The 19,419-nt window shown below is 37.7% G+C and overlaps 1 protein-coding gene across 25 annotated transcripts in view; it reads left to right on the forward strand.

The window, feature by feature from the left end:
• Nucleotides 1–19,419, forward strand: part of LOC134507540 (sodium channel protein type 3 subunit alpha) — a 63,936-nt gene that overhangs the window by 8,593 nt on the left and 35,924 nt on the right. For 5 of the 25 annotated variants that reach the window (XM_063318253.1, XM_063318260.1, XM_063318268.1 and 2 more), the window contains exons 7-15: nt 432–495; nt 2,880–3,021; nt 3,254–3,460; nt 5,458–5,730; nt 9,948–10,298; nt 10,984–11,116; nt 12,166–12,404; nt 17,207–17,380; nt 18,865–19,221. In XM_063318253.1, coding sequence (XP_063174323.1) covers nt 432–495; nt 2,880–3,021; nt 3,254–3,460; nt 5,458–5,730; nt 9,948–10,298; nt 10,984–11,116; nt 12,166–12,404; nt 17,207–17,380; nt 18,865–19,221 — 1,940 coding nt within the window. Of the gene's footprint in view, nt 1–431; nt 496–2,879; nt 3,022–3,253; nt 3,468–5,457; nt 5,743–5,796; nt 5,812–6,543; nt 6,553–8,682; nt 8,730–9,947; nt 10,338–10,908; nt 10,927–10,982; nt 11,117–12,165; nt 12,405–17,206; nt 17,381–18,864; nt 19,222–19,419 lie in introns of all 25 variants that reach the window. The other 20 variants (XM_063318273.1, XM_063318277.1, XM_063318274.1 and 17 more) reach the window with 14 other exon arrangements.

Consider the following 19,419-nt stretch of genomic DNA (forward strand, 5'->3'; position numbering starts at 1 on the left):
TGTAATTTAAAATTTCTTTATACATAATGACAATGCTAATTTATATATTTGAATCTTAGCAGAATATCTCTAACAATAACCATCTAAACATATGGAAGAGAAGCCCTCATCCACATGTTTTTAAAATAAAATACCTAAAGCTTCACACTGACATTTTATTATTATATTTGCTATAATTTATATACTGCTTAATTCAAACAAGGCTCTAAGAGGCTTACAGAATAATTCAGTAAAACAATAATAAAAGTGATAGAAAAATAAAACAACAGTATTCTGAGGAACAGCCGCCAACTTCTATTTTTCTCCCCGTTACACATTTATAATTAATTGTAATACTTTGCCTTAATATTTCTGGCTTATACCTATATATAGATCTGTATTTAATATCAGCAAACAAAAAATAGTAACTGTTTTTTTCTTTTCTCAATCAGGTCATTTTTATGTTCTGGAAGGACAAAGAGATGCCCTTCTTTGTGGTAATAGCTCAGATGCTGGGTAAGAATATTTAATAACCCACTGTATTCCATACTCTTGGAATGAAGTTAGAAAACATTTAACCTCACAGGATCCAGGATCCATAGGAGCTACTCTGTGATCTGAGTGTCTCCCCGTTCTGCTTCCCAGGAGTAGTAAGAAGTCCTTTGAGTGTAAAAGATGATTGTGCGTATTAGAATGAACACAATTATCACAGTCCCAGTTATGTACTTTGGTAATGGGTTTATGCAAATATAAGTGGTTGCTATTATCATCTATTATTTAAAACAAAATGTTTGTGAAGCACTTGGATAATCAATAAATTAATTTTTGAAATATATTTTAAAACTTTTAAAATTGTGAGCATTTCAAAATTTCTCTAAGAAGATTGCCAAAGAATTTGTAAAGCAGTTGGGCTGCAGAGATGTTCGGAATAACAGCAGAAAAACGAAAGGATCTCTTTACATCATTCTTGTATTAAAAGCATCAACTAGAATAAAGCAATAAGGTACAAGAGCTTTTTAAAAAAAAAAAACAAAGACAGAAATACGTGTGTGCCAGTATCTTCCTTTCTTAAATAATTGTCAAGCTAATTTTTGAGTGCAGAGGAATTCAAACAATAGTTGGTTGATTCAGGGGGGTGGGGACATATCATCTCTTGCAAAATTATGTTTGGGATAAAATAACCTTGTCTTATTATCTATTATCCTATATTTTGTCAAATGGATCCTGGCAACTTTGCTCACTAAGTAGAGAGCTTTCCCATGTTCTTCTTTTGCCTTTCCAAAACAAGTTGAACAGAGAGCTACAGCAAGAATAGGCTAGACATTTGGGGAAATTGTGGTCTTCCTTGAACTGCAGCATTGTGACCTTTCACTTGCATCAGGTCTTTCTGAATCCAACCCATGTAGAATACAGTTTTTAAATTATATGTGTTTGAATTTTGATTTTGTACTTCGTTTCATTTGTTAATTAACTGATACTTTTGATCATGGCTGGGACAATCTCTGCCCATGCAAAAATGCTTTCACAACTTTCTGTCCATGCCAAACAAAACCAAAGAAAACCTATGTTTGCATATGTCATTTTAGAGATACACATGATACATACTATATTTAGAATGACAAAGGAAAAGGTATGGGGTGATATCAATAATAAACAATATTATAGCTTATTTCAATCAACAACAATAAGCAAGAAAAAGCATCAAAAGCAATCACTTTTTGAATTTATTTCTACCTATTGTATAGTTTGGTCTAGTGGTTAAGGCTCCAGGCTAGAAACCAGGAGACTGAGAGTTCTAGTCCCACCTTAGGCAAGAAAGCCGGCTGGGTGCCCTTGGGCCAGTCAGTCTCTCTCAGCCCAATTCACCTCACAGGGCTGCTGTTGTGGGGAAAAGAGGAGGAAGAAGGACTATTAGGTATGTTCACCGCCTTGAGTTATTTATAAAAATAATAAAGGCGGGATGAAAAATCATATATATACAGTAATATGTGTGTGTGTGTGTGTTTATAGTGCCATGCCCTTACTATAACAACATGTTTTGTCAAGAAACATTTAGAAATAATAAGATAAAGTGCTAAAGTAGGCAGAGTTTGCTACCAAGTATTTGCATTTTGTTTGATCATTACATGTGTATTTAGCTTTGCTACTATTCATGAACGTCTCATGGTTACTCTAAGCATATAGCTGTGATAGTCTGTTGTGGAAGAAGATAGAATGACCAGGAATTCTAGTACTGTAAAGGCTAACAATACTTATTATTCTTTTGGCCATACTGAATATTTTTTACCACCAGGTAAAGACTAATTGTAGATAGTTTTGTACAAAAAAGAACTGATGTATTTTTCAGATCAAGTAAATGCCCCTGGTCCAATTTCAGAGACTTCGGCCACTGGATCAGGTGCCTTTGTATGCTTTACAAAATATGTATTATGCAAAATCTCTTTTTATAATATATATACTAAGAAAGCTGTCATTGACATTAATGAGCTGTTAACCATCCATCAAAAGTTAACTAACTAAGAATATCTGGAGGCTGAAATTCAAGCTGCAGTGGCTACTTGCAAGATCTAATAAGGAAGAGAAGAGGGAAGAGAAGGGGGAGTTGAAGCAATCCAGGTCAAGGGGAGGGGTCTTTGTTCTTGAAGATGAATCATGGCATCTTCTGGCAAAACAGGCCTCTTGGTCTATCAGTATCAACCAAGTGTTAGTTATTTAGGACTAACATGTTCATTGATCTCAGTGAGATCTAAAGTGCAGCTGAATCCAGTTTTGTACGTTTCCTGCACAATTGGGAACATCTGAGGAAAATAAATGGTTCAGATTAGAATTAAAATGTCACTTTGAAAATATTTTTTAAAATGCAAGTAACTATAATACTCAATGTGATTTCCTTTTCATAGCCAATGTCCAGAAGGATATGTGTGTGTAAAAGGTGGTAGAAACCCCAACTATGGCTACACAAGCTTTGACACCTTCAGCTGGGCCTTCTTGTCACTTTTTCGGTTGATGACTCAGGACTACTGGGAAAATCTTTACCAACTGGTGAGAACAGTCATGAGGCAAGATTAGTATGTATGATACTGGAACAAAAGCATCAGCCTTGCTGCTGATTTATATTAATCTAACTTTTCAACAAAGAATTGTTGTTTATGCCTATTTGGCATGTCATTCTACTTTTATGATTGTGATTATCAATAACTGAAACTGATTTTTAAAAATCAGATGGATGAGTCCTTTCTGTGTTTGTTTTTCTTTCTTCAACTCATCTTCTCAGACATTACGAGCTGCTGGCAAAACATACATGATCTTCTTCGTCCTGGTGATTTTCTTGGGCTCTTTCTACCTGATCAACTTGATCCTGGCTGTTGTTGCCATGGCCTATGAAGAGCAGAATCAAGCCACCATGGAAGAAGCTGAGCAGAAAGAGGCTGAATTCCAGCAGATGCTGGAACAGCTGAAAAAACAGCAAGAAGAGGCTCAGGTAGCTTGCTTTTAGAAGATGTAGTTTTGAAACTGCTGAAATGCAGGGATGTGTTAAATGTATCTTCCCAGATTTTTATCCAAGTGTGTCCAATAGTTAATGCACAAAATATAGGATGCACATCAGGCTGGCATGCTACCAGAACCTGGAAGAGATGGAGCCATACTGATTTCATATGATTCCTCTTCTTTTGGCATAAGAGTTATTTATACTGGACCTTTTATTTCAAGAGCTTCTGAGCAGACTAGATCTGTACATCCTTTAATTAGCAATAAAAAGTGTCTTTGCCATCCTGCATTCCCAGCTCTGACTTCCTGCAGGGAATTTGCCATCTAATACTTCCAGCAGAATCAGTGAATTCCACACAGGAGTATAGGGCTATCACAGGAGTGACATAACACCCCATCTGTGCATTCTCACGCCTCTGCCACTGTGTGTCATCAGGAGCATGCTGAACAACACAGGCCTGAAGCAGGAGAAAGATGGGACCTGGTACCTATTGATAATGATGCTTTGGGAAGGCAGGGGGAGGGTCATCTTGCTTCATTGTCAAATCTACAACCCCATCCATCTGGAAGCCCTCTTTATGGCTTCCCACTTGAGATTGAAACAGCACCTCCTATCCCTTGTTGAATTGATTTTGTAAGACCATTCTAATTAATGCCCAAGGCAGTCTATTCTGAAAACTAAATGGTTTGGTTAGAGCACAAGAATTTTTTTTAAATTAACCTTATTTTTGTGATCAGTCAGTAGCTCTATTGAGGTATTTGCATGATAATTTTGAACAATGTAAAAAATGGGAATACATCCGTGTACCACTTCCATGTCCTCATGTCCTAATCACGCCATCCTTGATTTTTCCAGCTCCACACATTCAACCAGGATCTCTAAAGGAATGCTGAATTCATATGTGCTTGAATGTGAGTTCAGGTCTCTACATGATCTGCAGCCCAAGCTTCTAGATCACTAGTGGAGGTCTACTTGCATTTGTGCAGAAGCAAGTACTTTTCTTCTCACCTCCTGACTGAATGTGCGGAGACTGGAGAGACCTTGGGCTGGAGTGGGCAGGAGGTTAATACAACAAACATGTACAGCTTCATCATCTGCATTGTCTGGAGCTCTCAAATGTTCACTTGCGCAGTTGAACAGGGCTCTTGTGAGGAATAGGGGCAGAATTGTATCCTCTGTACTCCCTATAGCTAGTGGAAGATAACAGTGGGCTCTTTGCTGATACAGTTTCATGTGTGATTGGGATCCCTGTCATGACTGAGGCTCATATTCATGTATACGTTGGTTCTTCTCACCTTGTGCTGTCAGATGTGTGGAAAACAGTTCCCACTATATGAAGACAATGCTTGCATTCAAGAAATTGCAAAAATAGGTGAGAATAGTTTACCCTGGCATCTGTGAAGCCTTCAAAACACAGTAGAAGCAATAGAGTTCCAAACTTTGACCTCAGCTGATTCTTGAACAGCTGGTGGAATTGGCTGCTGTATTACAAAAACTTAGGCAGATGTTTCAAGAGGTGATTGTGGGTTAGCAGCCTCTCTGAAGAAGCTAAATTTATACCGAGAGAGCTATTAGTCCATCTAACTCAGCTTTATTGACAGTAAGCTCTCCAGGGTTTCAGGCAAGAAGACTTTTCCACCTCTCTAGATAGATAAAGGATCAAACCCATCTCACAAAGCAGATGCTCAGCCAACTGAGTTTTGGCTCCTCAGTCAGAATTCAGGTCCTGGAGCAAACAGGTCCTAAGTAAAACCCTACTCCCTTAATGGCAGGCTTATTAAAAATATTAAGGACTGCTATACTCCTCTGTCTTTTTAGAAAACCATTTTACCTTTTCATTTCATTTCAAAGAAGAAGCATCCATTATTGGCATTAGTGTTTAATTGCTTTGTGACTGTGTACCCTTGGAATAATAATGGAATTCTCTACAACAATGATGAATGTAGTAATCCAAGTAATACCAATTACCTGATACTGTAACACAACAGACAACAGCAGCTGTGGCAGCAGCATCAGTTGCATCAAGAGATTTCAGCGGCGTGGGTGGCTTGGGGGAGCTCTTGGAAAGTTCTTCAGAGGCATCTAAATTAAGCTCAAAGAGTGCCAAAGACAGAAGGAACAAAAGGAAAAAAAGAAAGCAGAAGGAGCTCTCAGAGGCAGAAGATAAGGAAGAAGTGGAGAAGTTTCCTAAATCTGAATCCGAAGACAGCATCCGAAGGGGAGGTCGCTTGTCCTATGAAAAGAGAACTTCAACTCACCAGGTATGCTACTGGGTTCGTTTAAAATATACGGTAGATTCTAATCTATATTTCAGTTCTGAAAATCAGAGCGTGGTGTGTCAGGTCCAGATTGATGGAATTTCCTTCTGCAAGGACCTGATAAATGCCATTTTTTATGAAGAAAAGTAGATTTTCATAAAGATCAGTGACCAGGGCAGGATATGCAAACAGGGACTGGGTTTGTTTGCTGTGGTTCCCACTGATTTTGATAGGGTAAGGTAAAAAGGCTGCTGATTCTGGATCACAATGGGTATCACCTTTTTAAAATTCATACCCCTGAGTGTGTTTTTTATGTTTTCCCATGTACATGAATCTTGTCAATTTGGCAACTGCATTGTGGAGTCACATACTTTCCTGTTGGTGACATAGGTTCCATTGCAGGGAGTTGCTTGTCTTTCCAGATTCCAGGCAACTATAGGGTTATAGGAGGGGATAATATATAATGATAATGATAATATCATATCATATCATATATCATATCCCTTTTTGACATTTCGGAAGTCCCTCAAGACCTGGTTATGCCACCAGGCCTGGGGGTCCCAGGAAACCAGAGACCTGTTGATCTCTGGCTCCACTATTGATGTATCTTCCTTTGATGCATTTGATGCCATCTGTTTTTTCCTTTCTCAGTCTTTGGTTCAGAAGGACCCTAAAGCTACTTACAGTAATTAAAAACAATTAGACTGTGAGGTCTAGTCCTGCCTTAGGCACGAAGCCAGCTGGGTGACCTTGGGCCAGTCGCTCTCTCTCAGCCCAACTCACCTCACAGGGTTGTTGTTGTGGGGAAAACAGGAGCAGGAAGGAGTATTTGGTATGTTTGCCACCTTCAGTTATTTATAAAAATAATAAAGGCAGGGTATAAAATAAATAAATAAATAAAATCCTGTAAAAAGAAGAAACAGTTAAAATTAAAAACTATTCACAGCAAGGGAACAGAACTGACTCCAAACTAAAGGCCTCACAAAAATTAATCTCAGTTAACAAACAATAAAGTCTCCCTTGAGTCAAGTGACTACATGGACTCATCCATGCTATTTTCTTAGCAGCAATATACAAGTCGTTTACTTATATTTAAAAAATGAAGGGGAGATGTACATTACAGGTAAAAATGAAATTCAGTAGGTAAAGTCTAGGTTAGAGAGTTATTTTATTTCAGTGTTGGACTGAAATAGATCTTGGACTAACAAAAGGAAAAATAATTACAAACGTAAGAACAAAACGCATTAAAAATGTGAAATGTGAAATGTTATTTATTTAGTGCCTTCAGGTCAGTTTTTGACTCCTGGTGACTGCTTGGACTAGTCTCTGCAGTTTTCTTGGCAAGGTTTTTCAGAAGTGGTTTGCCCTTGCCTCCTCCTTCCTAGGGCTGAGAGAGAGGGGCTGGCCCAAGGTCACCCAGCTGGCTTCGTGCCTCAGGCAGGACTAGAATTCATGGTCTCCCAGTTTCTAGCCTGATGTCTTAACTACTACATCAAACTGGGTCTAAAATTTGAAATACAGCAACAGAATTGGATTTAAACTTATGGATCCATCTTTATATCACCTACGATGCCATTTGTCTCTTAATAACTACAGTTCCCAGAAACAGATTTTGCCACCTTATAAGCGATGTCTACATTTGAATCAGATAAAAGAAGAGTGCATTAAAATGTGTCTGATCTGCCTACGTAGTTTCTTAAAAGAGGTGTTATTAGTAATCCTTATAAAAGGAACAATATGATAAAGCACGTGCCACTGACTCAACAGACCATGACAGACAAGGACATAACTATTCCAAATATGGGGAATCCGCCTTGCATAAAAATGCATGGCAGCACCTCCCAGGGAGGTCATAGAAAGGGAAGAAGCCAGGGCAAAGAGAATAATACAGCTTGGGCTGTTCTGCTAAAATAATTTTATCAGTACCCAAAATGCACTGCTTTATTATTTCTTTGGCCTTCTTTGGCCTTTAGATATCCCATAGATACCTGGATAGTTTTGTTTTAAGAGAGAGAGTTTATCTACCTGGAATGATGTTGATTATATCAGTTTGGGATGGGGAAAACTTTCTCGCCTTTCTTACAGCTTTAGCCAATATATATATAAGTCTCTTTTGCCAAAACAGGGTTTCTAGGGAAATAAGGCTGGCTTTGGTGTGTAAAGCAGCATTTGGGACACAACAAGGAATCACAAGATTTGTCCTCAGAAAGTTAGGTTGTATTTTTCCAAACCACAGAAAACTTTATCGGCATAGGCCTGCAAACCACATAAAAGATGTGCAATTTTTTCTCCTTGAAATATCCCAGAGGGCATGGGTGTAACTTGGCCTCCTATCTGATTAAAAAAAAAAAAAAAGATTGGATTATGGCCCCTGGGGGATTTGGGCTTCTCATGACCTTGCGTGTCCTGAAAGACTACGCCCAGGTATTTGTAGTGTCTCGTTTGCTCTACATTGTGGCCTCCAGTCTGCCTTGGTGTTTAGTCCTTTTTTTTAGAATGCTATAACTTTAGGTTTTGTGTAATTTATGTTAAGTCTTTCTTCCTCATTGTGAAGGACTGTGATGCTTTCTCAATCCCACTACCAAGAAAAAAAGAACAGCAGTATCATCTGCATAAAGTAACGCAGGAATTGGTCTGTTGGCCGGATGAGAAGGGTAGAAATTTGGGTTTTCAAGTGCCTGGATTACAGAATTTAAATAAACATTGCACACAAAGACAGCCAATATACAGCCCTGTTTCTCTCCCTTATTTTGAGGAATACTTTGTGTTAAGTGTATTGGACATTGCAGTGGACTCTCTAAACTCTAGGAGATGATTGACTGATAAAATTTATCTGAAAAAAGTTGCTTTTTGTTTGCTTCCTTGGGCAATTTATATCCTATTTTTCCCTTGAAAGAATACTTACAGTTTAATATGAGTACTAATATTGACCTGATGTCTAAATAAAATTGTTAGTCTATGATCTTAAAATCACATTTAAACAAAATATTTTGAACCAAGAGGTAAATGTTTGGTATAACTGTAGTGATCATCATGAACATAAAGTAATGAAAAGAAATTGAAAGGAACAATAACGTATGAATTGTTTGTGTGTATGCGTTTTCTTCTGACATTGGTGATGACTTTATTTATTCATAAATGCTACTGATGAAATATGCAGGGAGGGAGCAAAAGTTTCCATTAAGGATTTCTTGCAGTGCAATTAAATAAAAGGACAAGCAGCAAACATTGATTTTTTCCTGCTCTCAATGGCAAAATCACCACTTCAGTCTCCTGTGGCTGCTGAAAGCATTAATTGATGAATCAGCGTGATTAATAAATGGTGGATTTATTGCTGTAGTCTAGTTAAATAGATCTAGCCACTGAGTTTCCCCCATAATTGTATGCAACAGCTGGCTAGTTAATGTGGTTTTTTTGCCTTTGGAAAATATCCAGTAGTGTCCATTCAAGGATGATAGAGGATGAATGGAAGAATGTATGATGTTCTCATGTTGTCTTGTAGAACGGGCCAGAGAAGAGCTAGTCATCCTGATTTGTAAGAATGTGCATCAGAGATGAAATTAGGAGGTTGTACAATAATGGCATTTATGTAATCGATTTATAACCTATTTCCTTTCCTGGCAGTTCCTGGCAGGGAAGCTATTCATTTGATGAAATGAATTGGAATCCAGGAAAGCTTAAGATCCAATGAATTAGTTAGTTTTAAGGTTTAAGACTTCTTGTGGCTTATGAAAACAGGAGGAGGGGTATGTAAGAAGGAACACAGATAGGATCCAAGTCAAAACTATTTGCCCTTTATTACAGGCATCATATGCTGTCTGAGGCTGGTACTTCAGCCTCATGCAAAGGTCTATCCTATGACCAATTCCTTAAATATTTGGATAGAGATGCCAAGTTATCTGGGATCTTCTGCAGGCGAGACATGTGCTCTTTCACTGAATTATACTTCCTGCTTAGGCCAGAGAAGGTTATAACACAAACCCAGAAGTTATACTCCTAATAAGCTCTAGATAATGCAACTTTGCAAATAATTTATGAAACATGTATGAGTTACTAGTTTATCTCTCACAATTTTAAGCAGTTAAGCTAGTGTACCTGGACAAAAGCAGCCTTCCTTGAATAACTGAAGCAGTAAGGCAATGTCCCTTTTGAAAGGCACAAATAACTCCAAACAGTAACTGTTTTTGGTTTGGTTTTGTTCTGTTTTGCCTCCCCTGCAGTCTTTGCTGAGCTTTCGCGGCTCCCTGTTTTCCCCACGGCGCAACAGCAGAACAAGTATTTTCAGCTTCCGAGGGAGAGCAAAGGATGTTGGGTCAGAGAATGACTTTGCTGATGATGAACATAGTACTCTTGAAGACAATGAGAGCAGGAGAGATTCTCTCTTTGTTCCAAACAGACAAACCAGTGAGCGTCGCAACAGTAATACCAGTCAAACGAGCCTGTCATCAAAGATGGTGCCGGTGCTTCCAGCAAATGGGAAGATGCACAGCACAGTGGATTGCAATGGTGTCGTTTCCTTAATGGGAGGACCTCCAGCACTCCCTTCACCTACTGGACAATTTTTGCCAGAGGTGATTAAACTATCTTTGTTGTATTTGACCTTGTCTGAAGTACTTCTTTACTGTGATATTTATGGACTGTGCCTCCCTTCTTCATCATCTTACTTGGGTGAACATTGCATGAGGGTGTGTCAGATTCCTCCATTCCTTCTTCCTTCTTCAGACCCTTAATCAGCTAAAAATCTTCTCCAAAAGTTGGGAATTTCAAGAAATAGGGGCGGAGGGATGGGGAATTGATAAGAATTAAATTATCTTGTGTGAGCAGGAGCTCTGCTTGTGCAAGTACACTTCATCTGATTTTTCTGATTTCCCTTGCACAAGAGATAGGTGTGACGATGCGTTCTTGCATGTTTTTTTTTAAAACCTGCAACATACTATCACAAAAGTTTAATTACTTTGTGACTTATTTTTAGATTATAGTGAAGAGATTTACACTAAAGCTTTAAACTGAAAGATTACCTAGTCGGTTGAAACTATTTTGTGCAACACTGTAAAAAGAAAGTCTTAAAACAACTATGAGGAAACATCTCACTTCCATTATCACGTAATAAAGGATAGTTCTAACAGTAATAACTGGCACACGCAGATAGGATCTGGAAAGGTTTTTTTTAAGTTACGTAAGTACCAAGAACAGTCCAACATTCAATCTGTCTCTCACTCCTGCAATAAATTAAAATGAAAATAATTGTATTTTCAGGGTACAACAACTGAAACTGAAATAAGAAAAAGAAGATTAAGCTCTTATCAGATTTCTATGGAACTGATGGAAGAATCTGCAGCAAGGCAGAGAGCCATGAGTATAGCCAGCATCCTTACAAATACCATGGAAGGTATGGTAGGATGTGAAGTTGTTGTCTTAGCATAAAGCAATATCACTCTGATTTCATTCTCTCAAACAGAAGCAGTTTTACTGCTGAAATCTTAGGTATATATATGATAGTTCCAGGATTCCAGTACTTTTTTTTCTTCTTGTATCCCATCCATGAGGTGGGAAGGATGGTAGCAGAACAGGTGGAATGTAGAGGATTGGGAAGAGTTGCTGGCTTCCAGCACTCTGTGCCATAACGTGGTGGAAAACTTTGTTCAGTAGTGACTGATAGACTGGGTCAAAATGCCAGGGCTTCAGACTATCAGGTATTAGTGACTAGGGAAACACAGTACTACCTTTAGATAGGATTAATGCAAAGGTCATCCTGAATACTCAAAGGTCAGCTACATAGAATCAACTGATTATTTTAAAAATAGCATATTAATATAACAATTCAAAATATTCTATGACTATGAACTGAAGAAATATAACATATTTGCATATTTGTGGTATTGTTTTTATTGTTGTGTTTTTATTACTGTTCTTAGACACACAGAGTTGTGTGTCACAAGATGGACAGCCATGTAAATTTAATAAATTAATTAATTGAAACAAGTAGGCCAGATAAAGCAATGAAGGGCAATCCATGAGCTACGGGTGCTGGTTTTCCCACTTTCCACTGAAGAATTAAATTCTTCCTTCATTCCCTGCTAACTCTGGTTTAACTGCATCAAATTCTTATGGTGTAGAAAACTTAAACTGTAGCTCGGGCAATAGGTAGGAGCAATTGGCAGTGCTAAGTCTATGATAGTCTACCTGCTTCAGTTTAAATGTCCTATGTCAGAATTAATTCTGAAGACTATCAGTCTCTATGAAAAGTATGTTTAGTTATAAGAATATATGTTTCTATCAGCTGTGTAAATAAATTAGTAAGCAATAGTAATACACATATACATAAGGAAAGTTCTCGTGCATTCTTCATTTTACATGTAGTTCTCCAGAATACTGCAGAAGCTTGAATATATTAATTTTTTTAAAAAAAGCTAATGCATATCTTTTCTCAACTTCCAGAACTTGAAGAATCCAGGCAGAAGTGTCCACCATGCTGGTATAGATTTGCAAATGTTTTCTTGATCTGGGATTGCTGGAGCCCTTGGTTAAAAGTAAAGCACATTGTGAATTTGATAGTGATGGATCCATTTGTTGATCTTGCTATTACTATTTGCATTGTTTTGAATACACTGTTTATGGCCATGGAACATTATCCAATGACTTCTGATTTCTACCAAGTACTTTCAGTGGGAAACCTGGTATGTATTTGACAAAGATTTAAAATATCTGTACCTCATATGTGTCTCAAACATCTTTCTATAGGAATTGTTAAGGCAACGTGCAATATAATTTGTAAGCATTTTAAACTATTAAAGATAAGGACTGAAGCCAATGCAGAAAACATCAGTTGAATATTGAGATGTTCAATTAATTTTAAAATCTTAAACTTAAGGAAGCAGGAAAATTTCATGGCATCCAAAATTAATTAATTAGATATGAAGCTCATTAGACTCTTCTACCAAGCATACTTTATATTATAGCACCACAACTGTATGGACCCTGTTTCAGAACTGCTGGTTTCATTTGTTGAAAGGAAGACTTTTCTTGCTATGCTCTTGATGTTCATGGGAAAAAGAAACTATCATATGGAAAATAAAATAGCTGCCTTCTTAAATTGGATCTGAAAAATATGCTCTTCATTTTGTTTTAATTAATTGAGTTATGTGCTATCATGTCAGTGTCGACTCTTAGCAACCACATAGATAGATTTTCTCCATGACAACCTGTCCATAACCTGGTCTTTCAGATCTTCCACCAGTGCACTCATCACCTGTAATTGAGTCCATCCACTGGTCTTCCTCTTCTCCTCTTTCCTTTCACATTTCCCAGCATTAGACCCTTCTCTAGAGAGCTAGTTTTCACATAATGTGTCCAAAAATAGGATAATTTGAGTCTGGTCATTTGTGCCATGAGGGAGAACTGTGAGTTAATTTGTTTGATGATCCATTTGTTTATTTTCTTGGCATTATCAGGAGTCTTCTCCAACACCAAAGTTCAAAAGCATCAATATTCTCTCTATTCTCCTTCTTCAAAGTCCAACTTTCAGGTCCATAGAGTGTCACAGAGAATACTTGTACTATTCTGATTTTTGTAGGTATAGACACATCACGTCATCTGAATATTTTTTCCAAGGCCTTCATGGCTGCTCTACCAAGTGCTAGTCTGTGGCATTTTTTCACTATGCTCCTTGACTTTTATTACTAGATCTTACAGATCCTTTATATTTTCAGCTATCCAACAGTATCATCAGCATAGTGCAGGTTATTGATGTTTCTTTCTCCAATTTTAAAAACATGGTCATCTTCTTCCAATGTTCTTCATTACATTTTGAAAATATTTCAAGTTTAAATTATGCCTTATAAAATACAGAATGTTATCCAATGATTGCAGAGGGGTGGGGTGGGGGTTGAGCAGAGTTTTGCTTATCCTAGCTTATCCTCATTGCACTGAAACCTAAGCATCATCCTCTGCTGTAGGTGGGGTGAAAGATTTCTAGAGGGGAAGGAATGGAGAAAAAGATTTGTTGTGCAATTAAATTCTGTTCACAAAGTCATTGGATATGACTTATAATTTCCAATAGTTTAGTTAAATTTTGACAAATACCTTGGAGAATGGTTTGGAGCGGTTACCGTATAGTTGATAGGACACTATTGAGGATGTGCATTAATGCATTAGTAGTAGTGTGCCAGTGGATGTTGAATAGGCAGTGCAGAACAATCTTAAGCAAAAGAGTGTCATGCTCCTCAAGGGGCAAGATTACTACTTGAAATTGTCGTGAAATTGTCAGTGTAATGAAATTCCATTGGCAGTTTTCCTTTGTAAAGAAGACCAGTGGGAAATGACTACACAAAGCTCTTAAGTAGATGAAGTCCACTATTACACTCAGTGTGATTAGTAATGTTGCTTGACAATATTATGCAATCTTAAATATAGCTAAGCTTCTTAATAGAGATCACTTTAAGCAATATTTAGGTTTATCCTATATACAGTTCTATAAGCTGATTTAGTAGTACCATCTTTGTTCAGTGTAAAATTCTAACGCTGGAAACTTTCTGAACCACAGTATAATCTCAGAACCACTGTCATGGTTCCTGTTCCGATGTTCCTGCAAACATCGTAACGTGTTCCCATGCCATGCTGGTGCTGACACGTGTTGCTGTATGGGAGGGGGCTGCCTCAGTTCTCTGTACCAGGGGCTGATGCGAGGAGTCAGGAATGTGTGTTTGGGTTGTCTCGTCTGGTCAAGGACATTTTCCCAAAGACCGGTAGGAACCGTTAGGGGCACCTGCAAGGAATGAAGTTGTATTGACTCTGGGGGGAGGGACTGGGAACTGCCTAGGCTTTTATTGAGTGAAATCGTGTGCTTTTACTATTCTCACCTTTGCTTGTGATCCTGCATACTATTCATTATTAAATCAGATATCCATGACGTTTTTGTGTGAGTCTGATGGTGATTTTGGATAGGCAATCATTACAACCACTTAACTTAAACTTATTTGAGAATCTCATATTTCTGAAAGGACCTTTAAAAATTGTTCAATATAATATTGCTGCTTTAATACTGGAGAGAAAACAGTCAGAAATAACAAGATTTGTTTCATTCACTTCTGAAACTCACAATACTGTTTTTTTATTAGCAAATGCCACTATTTTAATTTTAATTAATTTTAATTTGAACCAGAGATTTGAATATGTCCACTGAGACTTCCATAGACAGAAATCATATATTCATAGTTCCAAAAGGACATAACAATATCTGGAAGATGAATCTAGGTAGAAGACATAGATCTTAATGCCATTTAGGTATCCTTATTCATAACAGATAAAAACTGCAAAGGTACAGTATGCCTTTAATTAAAGGCATAGATTTTCCCACAGTCAACTTAATGATCTGGAGGACACGGGGTTGCTTTTTGCTGGTTTCTGCTCTATAGCGCTGAGCGTTACTCTACAGCTTACAGACTGCAGGCAAGGCCTAAACCTTCTTCTTTCAAATTCAGCAGCCAAATAGAATTACCTGCTGAACAAGTCTTGTTCCTGATTATTTTCAGTGCAGAAAACAAAACAGAAAGTAAGAAAAATTTGCATAGACTTATCACATCGAGGAAAAAAAAATTAGGCCCCAAGGATCCTGAAAGGCAAAGAAAATTGTCTCTAAACCCCGCCTGTCCTAATTACCAGGAAACACACTGAGACAAGGAACTGGTCTCTAATATTTATTACTAGTACTTAACAAGAATCCTAACAAACTGAGGAAGCGTGGGAAAAACCCAGCCATATAAACCCCAAAGGTTAAGGCGGTCCCGATCTGTGTCTCTTTGAATGGCTGAACAGTTCCTCAGTGCTACGCATGCGCTTGACAGTCTGGGTGGGAGCCCCCTGCTCGCCATCCTTACTCATGACACCGCCTCTCTCACTTTCAGAGATACCCTAACGTCACTGCCTTGCCCCCGTGCCCTTGTCCGTACCACCCGCCACAAAAAAGTGTATGACTTTCGTCCATTGGAAAACTGTCTGCTCCTGCTGAGAAACAGATCTGCCTTTGTCTTTTAAATATCAACAGTATTCTTAAATACCCAGAATTTCATCACCGGGCATAAATTTTGGTGAGGGCTGCACTCAGATCATTTTAGGAGAGCAGAGTACAGTACAGTATGCCGTAAGAAGTATCTTGAAGAGGAGTCTTCTTCTAGTTCAGTCTTTTTCGAACTTGGCAGCTTTAAGATGTGTGCTACATGCTGGCTGGGGAATTCTGGGAATTGGAGTCCACACATCTTAAAGCTGCCAAGTTTGAAAAACATGGTTCTACCGTAGTTCATTTTGAGTTGTTCTGCATTAGCCATTGGAGTTCATATGACCACCTCAGCAATATGCACAGGTGCCATGAGCATGTTCAGGGTAACATGTAAAACAGCCTTTGTACTGTATTAACCAGATTTAGGACTGCATGCTTAACGTGCTCCTTGCTGATTTGAATTTAAAACTTCGCGTGTTTTACCTTCTTAGCCTGTTAAACTCATTTTCTTTGCTTGTGCCTGTAGGAAATTAATATACTTATTTTTAATTACCTAGGTTTGTGCTTAGCAATTGATTTTAATCAATTTCTTTTCTAGTCAAAGGACGTTACAGTGAAGTGTAATGATTAACCTATAAAACTTAAAGCTAACCGTATTAAACCAAGTACTTCCTTTTTAACAAGAAAGTGAATTATTTCAGCATCTAACATCTCTGCAGAAATTAAAATTTTTAAAAGTATGAAGATAAGTTGTGGGGAGGGAGTCATCATCATCATCATCATCATCATCATATTTTTAACCCACCTCTTTTATATATAACTCAATGCAGAGAACATCCCACCTCTTATTTTACCCACAACAACAACCCTATGAAGTGGGTGAGCTAAGAGAGTGACTGGCCGAAAGTCACCCAGCTGGCTTTCACGCCTAAAGCGGGACTAGAACTCATACCTGCTATTGTCTGTCTGTTGGTCTATCTATCCCCACTTCCACACATCCTGCTTATATCTTCAGGAGCTCAAGGTGGATTGCAGGTGTCTCTCTCTCTCTTTACTTCACAATAAACCTTTGAGAAAGGTTAGGTTAGGCCAGAGTCATCCTTCTGTGCTTCATTGCTAAATTGGGATGCAACCTGAGTTTTTCTCCCCCTACACAATAGTAACTCCCTTGGAATGGAAGATACACTGTATAGACACACATACAAGGCTTAAGCAGGCAGTGTCTGTATTTTCTATGGGGAAGAATTATAACCTAGTAGTAGAGCAGATGCTTTCTGTGCAAAATATCTTGGATTTGATACTTAACATATTTCCATACAAGGCCACAGCCACAACCCTGAATACTGATCTAGGTGTACTAATATTCTGCTTCTCTATAAAAAAGTGGTATAGTACTCAGTGGAATGTATAGGAAATATCTGCATTAAACACTTGCTTTAATTTCAAAAGATCATAAGTAACATTTAAATTAATGTTTGCATATAGGTCTTCACTGGGATCTTCACTGCAGAGATGATCCTCAAAATAATTGCCATGGATCCTTATTATTATTTCCAAGAAGGCTGGAATATTTTTGATGGCATCATAGTCAGCCTGAGTTTGATGGAGTTGGGTCTTGCAAATGTGGAAGGACTGTCAGTCCTAAGATCCTTCAGATTGGTAAATATATCAAGAAATATAATTAAGTTTTTACCAAAAACTCCCTGCATTTATATATGCAAACAATATCAGCACATTCATGATGAACTGTAGGAGAACTCTTGAGTGTTTTTCTTAATACTGTTGTTTCAAAAATTATTTCGTAAAGCTTACAATTATCTCTCAATGATCAATTGAATTTAAGGATTCTAAATGGACGTTTTCTAATCTGGGCTAGGTATGTTTCTAGAACCACTGTACTGTAGTCATATTCCAGGGACTGAAAAAAACTTATAATCCCCGGACAAATTGCATCTATTCAGTGGACAGTGCTGCAAAATTAAAAACATCATCAAGAAGTCTTATAACCCCTAATAATATAAAGGGAAATCTGAAAAAGCCATTATTCAAGCAAAGGGAGTTTTCAAAGTTCATAATATTTATTCCTATTACATTTTCTGAACTTAGACTGTATTCAGAGTAGCTCAAAACCATGTCAGAAGAACAGAAATATGCTTCTTGAAAAGGAAATTTTAACTTCTGTACCTGGCAGAATGTAAGAAACTGAACAAAATTCTCAGTTTATGAACCTTAAAAACAACGGCTGAGATTAATTGATCAATATCTCCATAAACTTGTTTAAGTCCAGTTCCACATTACTGTACAAATGCCCCTCACAAAATGTTAATAGTAAGAAATAACATGAGAACTATGTTCACTATTTAATTTAAGTGTAAATTAAAATATGTTTCTAAATATTGCTCTCGGATTTCAAGAAATCACCTCTTACTGACCTTTAGCCTACATTTCACCAAATGTATTTAAAGAGGTAATGGGCACTTCTTGTAGTGGAAACTCTGGTGCATCCCCACGTTCGGCCTACGGACTGCTCTACCCCTAGTCATGTCATTATCTCCCACTGAGATAAGCAGTGAAGGAGGAGTTCGCTGGAGGCTTTTGTTGTTTTGAATTTTCCCTGGGAACAGTGGCGTGGCTATGTGGAAATAAAAAAGGAATCTAAGCCAACTCCAGGATTATGGAATGTCATTTCCTAGGATGCAGGAAGGAATTGAATATATAGAGATTTCTAGGTGCTTTCTATAGTATTACTTTGTTTTATTTTGGGTGAGTTCTAGGCCTTGCTCAATTCCTTACGTAAGTCGTTTTCCTGATGTTCCGTCTCCATTTAAGGACCACCCTATTTATTGTTTCTTGGTTCATACTTGCTCTTGAATCCTATTCCTTTTTCTCTAAACATTTACTCTGTTTTCTTTATTATTGTGTGTTTTAATAAACTAAATACTGTTTTGATACTACAAAGATACTGGGCTTAAATAGCCCTTGTGTTTTCTAGAAGAAAAGGCTTCAAAGTGAGTGAAATCATTACAAAGCAGCATAGTTCTTTCTTCCTCTAATATTTATTTTTCTAAATTATGGTGGAAAAGGTACCCTCCCAAAATCATTTTGAATATTAATAATTATGTCTCCTGGCTACTGTTTTTCAGCTTCGTGTTTTCAAATTAGCAAAATCCTGGCCAACACTAAATATGCTGATCAAAATTATTGGCAACTCTGTTGGTGCTTTGGGAAATCTGACTTTGGTCCTGGCCATCATTGTCTTCATTTTTGCTGTGGTTGGTATGCAGCTGTTTGGTAAAAGCTACAAGGAATGTGTGTGCAAGATTGCAAAAGACTGTGAACTCCCTCGCTGGCACATGAATGATTTTTTCCACTCCTTCTTGATCGTGTTCCGAGTGCTTTGTGGAGAATGGATAGAAACCATGTGGGACTGTATGGAGGTTGCAGGCCAAACCATGTGCCTTATTGTTTTCATGTTGGTCATGGTGATTGGAAACTTGGTGGTATGTACTCTATTTTTTTATGTCCAATAACTGTTGTTATCAATAGAAAAGTCACTAGGCTAAAGATTGATTTAATTTCTTCTTAGGCTTCACACAAAACATCACAATATGAATGCATTTTGCATGCTTGATTATTGAAAGCACAAATTGGCCCCTGGGGAGAAAGTGGACTTTTCTTTGCAGTATGTAAAAACATGG

This window comes from Candoia aspera, chromosome 1, assembly GCF_035149785.1.
Source record: "Candoia aspera isolate rCanAsp1 chromosome 1, rCanAsp1.hap2, whole genome shotgun sequence".
NCBI lineage: Eukaryota > Metazoa > Chordata > Lepidosauria > Squamata > Boidae > Candoia > Candoia aspera.